The 11,424-nt window shown below is 20.2% G+C and overlaps 1 protein-coding gene across 4 annotated transcripts in view; it reads right to left on the bottom strand.

Moving 5' to 3' along the window:
- Window positions 1-11,424, bottom strand: part of LOC102671725 (sphingomyelin phosphodiesterase) — a 46,702-nt gene that overhangs the window by 924 nt on the left and 34,354 nt on the right. For 2 of the 4 annotated variants that reach the window (XM_006622041.2, XM_031513521.1), the window contains exons 4-10: window positions 9,876-10,172; window positions 7,964-8,356; window positions 6,475-6,647; window positions 5,335-5,697; window positions 4,890-5,082; window positions 3,987-4,171; window positions 3,287-3,472 (exon numbers count right to left, since the gene is read on the bottom strand). In XM_006622041.2, the coding sequence (XP_006622104.1) occupies window positions 3,287-3,472; window positions 3,987-4,171; window positions 4,890-5,082; window positions 5,335-5,697; window positions 6,475-6,647; window positions 7,964-8,356; window positions 9,876-10,172 (1,790 nt within the window). Of the gene's footprint in view, window positions 1-1,495; window positions 1,752-3,105; window positions 3,473-3,986; window positions 4,172-4,889; window positions 5,083-5,334; window positions 5,698-6,474; window positions 6,648-7,963; window positions 8,357-9,875; window positions 10,173-11,424 lie in introns of those variants that run through there. The other 2 variants (XM_006622044.2, XM_006622043.2) reach the window with 2 other exon arrangements.

Genomic DNA, 11,424 nt, shown 5'->3' with positions numbered 1-11,424 from the left:
ATATTATAAAAATGTAAAAAAAAAAGTTTTTACAAAATTTTTTATCTATAATAGATATATTATTATATCATATAAAACTAATCTTTATTTTTTTTAAATAGAATCATATAATTTTTAATGTATTCAATCAATGCAACAAATTGTTAAATTATTTATTATTTATTTATTAAACTCTAATTGAAAAATTACTTATATTTATAAAGTAATATTGATCATTATTTTATATTATAATTATATTATAATTTTAAATTTTATTGAATAAAAGATAAGAAGAGTATGAAAAGTACTAATAAGTATTATTTATTAGATATTTATTTATTATATTATTTTTATTTATTATATTAGATATCTTTGCATATTTCTTGTCATCAAGTTTTATAAAATTCAAGTTAATATCTTTTTAATTTAGCATTTTCACAATAACATAATATATATAATTAATATATATAATTAATGCATAATATATATTAATTAATATTGTATATTGTATTTTTTTATACTAAACAATTTTTTAAGGACATTTTTTAACATTTTTTTTATACATTCTTTTCTTAAGTTCTTAAGATTCACTATATTTAAATATATATAATAAATTGTTAATAAAAAACTATTATGTATTTTATATAAAAAATATATCAAATTATATACAATTTGTAAAAAAATAATTTAATAAATAAATAAATTCTAACCGAAAAATTTATGGTTTTCTTTTTTTTTTACTAATATAATTTACATGCTGTATTTTTAAAGATAAATAAACTTTAATGAACATTAATTACATGTGAAAATAATGTATTAATTAAATAATGTATTAATTAAATAATTTATTAAAATATTAAAAGAGAAATTAGTTTCAAAGTTATTTGTAATTTATATTAGTGAAAGCTTTCATAATTAATAGATACTAATTTATGAAGCATTCAGCATAATTTAAGCAAACAGTTAAAATCTATATACATGTGTACTACTTACTATAAGCAAATGTAGTTTAATGTTGAAAATTTCAACCACCATGTTAGATGTTCCATCACCATAAAATAGTTTTTTATTTAATTACAAAGTGCTATATATCAATAAACATATCATATAAATATATAATATTTTAAATATTTAAAAATATATTTTATTTATTTATTTAATGTTATAATAAATTTGATTTAAATGCATTAATAAAAATTTGATTTAAAATTTAATTTTTCATATTATATAAATAAATATAAATACATGAATATATGAAATAAAGTTTCATAAATAAAAAAGAAAATCATATAAGTTTGATTTATTTAGATAATTTATAGTTTTTAAAATGTAACTGTAAATACTAAATATATTACAATACAAATAATGAACTTTTCAATAAATATTTAAAAAGAATATCTTATTTTTACTTATTTTATTATAGCAATCATTATATAAAAATAATTCAAATTTTAAAATATCTTTTAAATTGATAATAATTTTTGCTGAAATCATGAAAGCATTAATATACACAAGCATTATAAATTTACTCATATGTAAATAATGTAAAAGTTTTTTATATTTTATTATAAAATAACATATTTACAATATTTATGTGTTACTGATAAAAGGATTTCTTATCAATATTTTTTATCTTCTTAAACTGATATAACATTTATGGCATTTATTTATGTTTATATCACTTCAAATTAAAATAATTCTAAACTGAAAAATATAAACTGCGCGCTGAATTTCTTTTGAAATTTTATGACAAATTTCTTGCAAGGGAAATGCTGAAACATATGAATAACGTATTTAATTTATATACTGATTTAATTTTTTATGAATATTAAATTCATGCATCTAATTTTCAGCAATTCATATTATAGTAAAACAGAATCCATAATAATCTATAGTAAAACAGAAATTAATTTAATTAACCCTTTGAGTATTTAATTCACACATTACACAGATATCTTGAAATCTTTAAAGAAATAATTTATTTTATAATAAAATGTGATTAAAAATGACACTTAGTTATGAGTAAATAAAACTAAATATCTAGTAAGAGATATCTTTTTAATTTGTTCAATTTTATATTTAGTAGATATATTTTATAGAAATTTAATTATTGTTTAAGAAAATTATTTAAATAAGGAAGTATTATATATTATTATTAATAAATAATAAAAATATATATTATTGTTAAATGTATAGATGAAAGAAAGACAATAGAAAAATAAGAGAAAATTAAAATGTATTTTATATTTATTATAATTATTTCATAATATAACAAATGTATTGTTTATAATTATAAAAACAATTATAAGCAGATTGCAAAAAAAATTTTATCATATATTTATATTAACACTCAAAGGATTAAATACAAGAAAGTTAAGTACAGATTGATAGTTAAATTAGAAATAATAAAAAGATAACTATTGATATTTGAAATAGTAATAATATTTTCTAATATTAGTATGTGCTAACTATTTTTTGTGAAAGTTCATTTATAATTAGTAATGCAAGTGTTTCATATAATCATCATCATCATCTTAGAATATACAAAGTAAAATATATATTTTTTAGTTATAGCGTGCAGATTAGTAAAATAAATTGTACATATTAAATTTTGTATAATTATAATATAAATTTTCTTGGTCTTGTTATCTATTACTTAATAATTAATAGTTATTACTAATTACTACTTGTTTATATTTGTACTATTGTATTTGTAATATTTTTAATTTATATATTATATTATTAATTTACAATTAGAATATTAAGTAAATATTTATTTTTAAAAATTTCTATCACAGATTTATATAACTTTTGTGAAATATTATTTCAATTGCTTACAATTTTACTTTGTTAATATATGACATTATTATTAAATTAATTTTATGAATAAGAAATTTTTTTTCTTTTTTTCAAATTAATTTATCAAAATTAATTAAAATAATTTTTCAAAATATAAATTCTTTTCTTTTTAATATTTAAATTATTAAAACAAATAAAACTTAAAAAAAAAATTGAATATTTTGTATTACAATTAACTAGCTTCCACTGAGAACATCTTATTAATTACTAAATTAAAATATTTCTTATTATTAAAAAATTAAAATAATAAAATATATTATAATTTATGCAAATAAACAAAATATTTTCATTATGCTTACAAAACGTATCAATTATTATATACAAAAAAAATTAATAATAGTAGCTGAGAATAGAAATTGAGAGGCAAAAATATGTGTAGAATTATACGTCAACTCTGTTGGTTTCAACATCACCAGAATAATGCTGAAACCACCAATTATGTACGTACGAAAATGCAAGTCCGTTGTAAATCCAAGCTCGCCAGCCTATTCTCGTTTCATTATCTATTCTAGATTCAAGACTCTGGCATAGCACTTTTCGATCGTGACTTCTTCCACTTCGTAAATCACAAAGTAATCTCTTTCGGCACTCATCACTACATGCTGGCCTTACAGGAGAATTCTTATAATAATGTCTAAAACATAACAATATGTAATCATTTCATTTTAAAAATATTTTGAATTAGAATTATTATATTAGATAAATTCAAATTTTAACTTTATAAATTTTATAATATTTTTTAAAAACTTTTTCATAATAATAATAAATAACTTAATATATTTTTTTTTGTAGAAAATAATGAATTGTATCAATTAGTACAATAAAAATTATAATTTTAAAAAGTAAAAAAATAAAAATAAAGAAACTTAATATTGTATAATGTATCTTATATCAAATTTTTGTAAAAACATTTTTTTCAACCTTTTTTTAAAAGATATTTTAAATATATTATTTAAACTATATTTTACTATATTAGATAAAAGACATAATAAATATTTATAATATAATAAAAATAAAATAAAAGTTGACAAAATTGATTTTAAAAATCATATAAACTATAATATAAAAAATTTTTCATACATGTCATACAATCAAACATACATGTTAAAGTATTTTTTTAACTCTTGAAATAGCTTGATGAAACTTACTTATAATATAAATCGAAAAGTGATGGCTCATTGCTCATTTTATCTATCAAAGAATCCCAATCCTTAGGCAAAAGTGATGACATTTGATATGCTTGTCGAGCACTGTACATTTTGTGCCAAATAGGATAATCATAAAGATTCGCTTCTTTTAAATTCATTACCCAAGTTTCATGATCTACGACCATCTGTAAAAAAAATTATATCACAAAGATTATCATATTAATAAGGTAAAATAAAAAATATTTTTTTTTTTTCAAAAAATTTTGTCGATCTCATAATTTCTATAATTTTGAAAAGAAAAAAATATTACGAAAATTCAATTCAATTTTTAGTTTTAAAAGAAATTCAAATTGATTATTACCTATATATAAAATATTAAATTGATCGCATTAAATATGATTTCAAATCGTGTATTTTTGAAAATACAGAATTCTTGAATATCAAAATCATTAGCAAAAACAAAAAATTTCTCATATTCATTTCATTATGTATCTAATGAATGAATTTATATATCAATTAAATACGATACAAAATTCCAAAATAATAAAATAATATTTTTTTTATTTTTCTTTTTTTAAATACGCATTACAAACGAATAATGAGAAAAATGATAATTTTTAGAAGTTTTTAAGAAGTCTTGTTCTATAAAAAAAAAAAACGCTCTAAATATTTGTAGTATTCATAATTTTTAATTAATAATTATGTTTTATAACATATCTAATTAATGAAATTTGTTAAAATTTATGAAATATGTTTTAAAATATATTAGATATTAAATTTTATATTAAATGATTTATAACAAAATATTAAATAAATTAATAATTAAATAATTTATTATATTAAATATTAACTTTCATATTTTAAAATTTTTTTGCAAATTATGGAAATAAAATTTTAATTTACCCTGGTTGTTTTAGGATGATCCCCATCTACGTAATATATTCTGTACCCTGGATTGAGTTCATAATAAGGAGTAACCGATGGTCCGACATAAGCTATGCTCAGAGCTCTGCCAAAATCAGCGATATCGTAAAATAGTTCGAACTCATCGTAATGGGTATGCCCGAAAAATTGTGCCGTGATTGTAGATTCATATCTGTTATTAAAATAATCATTTATAGTTTTTAAACAGAATTCTTAAAAAAAATTTATTATATTAATTGAAATGAAACTTAAATACAGATTTACTTTATTATTTGAATATCATAGTTTAAATATTTGTTTCTTAAATACATGAATATTGATAATCTAATAATTTAATAATATTCTTGAATTACATATGTTGTTTTCAGAAAATATGAATTATATCGATTGGTTTCTTAATCTTTTATATATTTCCTATATTAACCTGTTAATGATCTGATAATAATTTCGAGACCACACTTTCAAACAATCTGAATGTCCAGGTGGTATATGACCGATAATATGAACTTTTTCGCCATTCATTTCAGCTCCTTGTAACTCATAGACCAACCACTGAAGTTCACTCACTGGATCCGTGCTATTTATTAACAACCACCAGTTCTTGTTATTACAGTAATTCATGTTTACAGAAAGGATTCTAAATCCTGGTCGTACTAAAACCGAATAAAAAGCACCACGTCGAACAGTGTGTGAAACGCCTGCTGGTAACCATCGTCTCCAATGTTTATCAAGCGCGTCATACAACCAAGATATACTATTTTCTTTAGGAACAAATGATGGTGGAAAGCTGAAATATTTAAAAATTATTTTTTTTCCCTTCTTTTTTAATTTTAATTTTAATTCAGTCATATAGTGTATTCGTTATTTGAAGAATATTATCAAAGATTTTTTTTTCAAGATCAAGACTTTTCAAATCTTGCAAGACTTATTTATTTTTTGCACTGCAGTTTTATTTTATAGCAATTCCGACTTTTGAATTATTTATTTGTATATTCAGTTAATTTTTTTTCGTATATTCAGTTAATAATTATTTTAATCGAAATAACATCGAAATTAATTTTATCGAAACTAATTAGTTTATTCGTTATTTGTGAATTAGAATAATTCGAAATAACTTTCGTTCAATAATTATAATAAAACATACATTGATAACAAAATTTTTATTCTTATATAGTTATTTTATATTTTTATTAATTTTTCGTTTTCTTACATTATATAAATAAAATAGAATAAAAAGAAATAAAATAGAATAAAATAGAATAAAATAGAATAAAAATATTACTTTTTTCTTATTTAAGAAAAATCTTAAGGCGTTTTATATTAGAGAAAATAAAGAAATCCACTTAAATATGATTTTTCAAAAATCAGAAAGTATGAAAATTATAGATTATTTGACTATTGTAAAAAATAGTCATGACTAAAAGTTAAAAAAAACATTGCTTATTAAATAAATACGATTGCAATTGAATAGTATCAAAAAATAAAATCTTAAGAGTTTTTTCCTTCTTCAGAAATTAGGTCAATTTATGATGAGTAAGAAAGATAATCTTAAATTATTATATACCTATTAACAGGAGAACTTTCGTGATTTCCCAGTGCTGGAAATATCGGTATTCCGGGAAACATTTCAATAAGCTGTATTACTGTATCGTGCAAAACTTTCAAATTTTCTTCTCGCGTTTGATTCCACACATCATGAGGTGGTATATCACCGGTCCATAGAATATAATCTATATCCTGTATTGAATTGAAACGTTTACAAAATTAAAATATTTATCTTTTTATCTTTTTTAAGAAGTAGATTAATTTTTTTCACATCCTTTGTTCTGATTAAATTAGAATAGATAAAAATAAATAATTTAAATCGTTATTATCAAATTTTGAAAATAAAAATAAAATTCACTTATTAAAATTTTTTATATAGAAAAATTAATTTGATTCATATTTTAATTTTTTTTTGTTAATATATTATTTAGATTGAAATTCTTTATATACTTATTTAGTAATTTTAATAAACTTTAATAATTTTTTATATATTTTATTTTATATACTTATTTAATAATTTTAATAAACTTTAATAATTTAATGCAATATAAAAAAATAATTTTAAAAATAATTTAAATAGAAATATTTATTTTGTATAATAATTTGACTCGACGAAATTATCAATTTAAAATTTTGATAATTTCTAAATTATGCATTTTTCATTATTTTTCTCGTAAATATTATACTGTATATTTTAATTGAAAGTTCTACAAAATATATCTAGAAGAATTTTAATTTAAAATTTGCATTTTAAAATTTATATTTAATTTTTTCAATATCATCGAAATCGACATAATTGAACGAATGCACATCATTACTAGTTACCGGACACTATGCTATTCTCTACCATTAAAATATGGGTCAATTCCCCTTCAATGAATTTTTATAGAAATACATCATATTATCTTATTATTGTTAAATTAGATATACATATATAGTTCATTAGAAAATCGTAGAGTATTTACTCTATTTATTCTCTCGCTCTCACATTTCATCTCTTCTGTCATCAATGCAATATCATTTGTTAGGACAGTTAAACGATAAGTCTCCCAATTAAAGAAATTCTATTTGTTTATAATTGATACTTCAATTGAGAGATTAATATTGTAAAATCATTCTAGTTCTTCACTTATCGTCGATTTTTATTACTTTTCTCCGCCAATAGTGATAATATGCGTGATAATAGAAAAGATAAAATAGAATAAGCACATTTTATCTAACCAAGTTCTGATGAATGTATACACGTCATGTGACAATCAAGCCAAGCGTTACACGTGACGTGTCTATAGCAGTGAAGATAATAACGTTACGTAGACATTGAATTACATTTAGTGGTAATGGGATAGCATAGGATCCACATCTAGTAATTCTGCAACTTCGATCGTCAACTTTAATATGCAGCGACAGGAGAAAAGATTGAATTTCTATTAAAAAGAAAAATGAGGGAATAGACATTTTGAATAATTCATTTAAATAATATTAATAATTATTCAATAATGATTGCTTACAGAATGGGTGTCGACGATATGTTTGAGCATATGTTCAACGGTTCTCTTCGGTGTATCGCATTTTCTATAATCACCCCATCGGCCAGCAGCTGCGGCTGGTGTCAGGGGCGATCCATTTGTTAATCTGCAGCATAACGGTTCGTTACAATCCGCATTCGCGCCTTCTTGATAGTAAGGATCGTAGTGAGTATCAGAGATATGAAGGACTTTGAAGGTCGGCGCACCTTCTTGGGGGGGCACTGGTGGTTTCACTGGTGGTTTATTCACCGGCGGGAATGCCACTTCCCACTCGTGTAGAGGATTGTATGTGTCATCGCATGCGTCACCAATAACAAAACTACAGATTTGCGCTGGTCCCATATCAACTTGTTTGAGTACGTAAATTACTTCTCCCTAAACAAATTCGTTATTTAATTTCGTGTTGATAATTGATTTTATAAAATTTGATTTTGAATAGAAAATAATGATGAATTATTGAAATATATTTTTGGATACTTTATTTTTTTGCTTGTCATTAATTTTGATTATAATGTCATCAGATTTATTATTCTAAGTAACTATTACTGATACATTGATTATTATATATGAAACTACTTTTTGTATGGTATTTATCAGTAATGGATCACATGAATCATATATAGTAATGGGTCGATTCGATATCGTTTTTTAATCATAAAAAATCATTACAAACTACAACCAGATATAATTCTTTGGTTACTAAAAGAAACCGAATTGTAAATGATACTTATTTGAATGTTTAGAATTTTTATAAATACAAAATATTATTAATATTTTATAAATACAAATAAAAAATATTTTGTCGTGGCGATTATTAATGAATTCTATAATTCTGCAGATTTACAAAAAATGTTGTCATAAAATTGATCTTGAGCATGATTTGATTCAGATCAAATTTTTCTTATTTTTTTTTGTTTGCATTATATTTTATTTTTCACGAAAATAAAAAAAAACTATAGGTTGAAACTTAACTATTTCGTTTCAAAAAGATGAAATATTGTTTTGTGTAAAAGTCATGAATTTTTATATATATATATATATAGCATTTTTTTTTTGATATGTTATAAACGATCAAATATATACAGAATTGTTTGAAAATCATAAGAAACACTAATATCCATATTATTAGTATTTATAAATGAATTTTTTAAACGAAATTTATGACAATTCTTTATTATGTCCAGAATAGATTTAAGTTATATTTTGATATGATATGGTCATATCTTTTTTAGTCCGGTCTTTCAAGTAGAAATTGAATAATGAATAATTGATTTATTTGATTTACACTTTTATTTGATTCGAAACATTAAAATTAAATTAAAATTAAATATTATTCTTCCCTTCCCTAGGAAAGCATTTGAATTAAATATTATGACAAAAATAAATTATAAATTTTATTTATTTTAAATAATTAAAATAAAATTTATTTCAAATTTGATACTTAAACATTATTTATTAATTTCATTTAATCTATCTTAATATATCCTAAACATAATTCAAATCTATTACAAATTTTAGTAAATATAAATTATAAATATATATAATATTTAAAATATTTTTATATGTTTAAAACTAAAACCAAAAGTAACAATTATATATATATTTATGAGAAGAAAATGTTTAGAATAATTAATCTTGATAATATATTTCAAGACTATTGAATTTATACTCTTTATTCTAAATAATTAATTTAAATTATATATAATGAGCAAAACATATCGAATTTAAAATGATAATCATAGTAAATCGTATTATATTACCTAAATATATTTCAGAATATTCAAAATAATTTTAAAGTATTAAACAACACTTTTATTGACATAATAAAATTAAAATATAATAGAAAGAATATATAATATAATAGAAAAAATATATAATAAAAGTAAAAACTTACCCCAAAAAGCAATGTAACGCCTTCACAAACTCGAGGACTTTGAATATTTAGCGATACACAAAATTGATAAATACTATTCATAATTTGCTTATCGTCTTTTCCGACCTTTATGTAATGTTGAAGAAGGCCTGCGCCAACTTTGCACGCTGTGCACGACACTTTTGACATCACCGATGTTTCCACTTCCATCATAACTTGTTTTAAGTCTAGTAATTTTAAAGCTTTATCCACAAACCCTGACAAATGTCCGGTTGGTTGCACATTTTCCATCTCCCACAACATTCGAGAATAATTATACTGAAAATTATTCGAGATCAATTATTAATGAAAACTATATAATTAAAAAGAGATAATATATATTTTCTTGTAAAAAAAAATCGTTATAATTAGAAATTAATTTTTTTAGAATTAAGAAATTTATCAAATCGAAAATTTCAATTTTCTACAAATTTATTTCATTTATTAAATTTAGAAATTATTTGAATTTCAAGAATTTTGAATTATAAAAATAAAATAAAATATTACAACATTCGAAAATTGGAAATCTTTTAAATTTCGAAAAGTCTTCGAAAATTTTCATGTATGTTCGAATATTTTATACATTTCTAATTTTAAAAAATTGTACAAAATATAAAATAAGATTTTATATTACTTCTTCTTTTCTTGAAAAATATTCGCTCGAAATATTAAAAGATAAAAATATATCTCTATAGAAAATATTTTTTTTTTCTTTATCTTTATTTTATGAATTTTTCATTGAATTAAAGAATTATATCAATTATCGTGAAAGTTAATGACATTGGATTATCCTGTATATAAATACATATACATATAACAAAGATACAGTATATTGAGTGTTTCATGCAACTGGATCCAATCATAGCTTTCAAATTATAATATAGCTTTAATATTTTAAAAGATAAAAGAAAACTTATTTAAATAAATTTAATATTGAATGATAAATGATTTAATATTCATATATATACGGAAATAAAAGCGTTCTAATGTTTTCAAAGTCAGTTTTATTTTTAAAATCGATTATTTTCGAAGATCTTTTTAAATTGATTTTTTTCAATATTTTAATTTACGTATTTTAATATTAATTTCTTATGCTTTTTATTACTATATTCTTGAAAAAAAAATGTTTGGCAAGCACAACAATATATAAAATTTATTTAGTAAAAATATTTTATATAAAATACTACGATATAAATATAAAAAACATGGAGATATTAAATCAGTTTGAATATGAATAAATATAAAAAAAAAAAACTAAAATAAAAAAACAAAATCTTAATCAAACAATGTAATTAATAATTTCAATACCGATATAAAATATATGAGATTGAAATGATCTATGGGATAAAAATATCACAAAATATTAGACAAATAGATAGAAAATATTTTAAAAAATAATAATTATTATTAGAAGATATTTTAATTTTTCAGAATTTCAGAGTTTCATTTAATTTCTATTTTATGTAATTTTTTATTTTTTATTTTTTTATATTTTTAAGAAATTGAATTTATGTTATTTTTGAAATTTTAA

The sequence above is a fragment of the Apis dorsata genome, unplaced genomic scaffold, assembly GCF_000469605.1.
Source record: "Apis dorsata unplaced genomic scaffold, Apis dorsata 1.3 scaffold_660, whole genome shotgun sequence".
Taxonomy (NCBI): Eukaryota; Metazoa; Arthropoda; class Insecta; order Hymenoptera; family Apidae; genus Apis; species Apis dorsata.
This window is presented reverse-complemented; position numbering and strand designations above follow the sequence as displayed.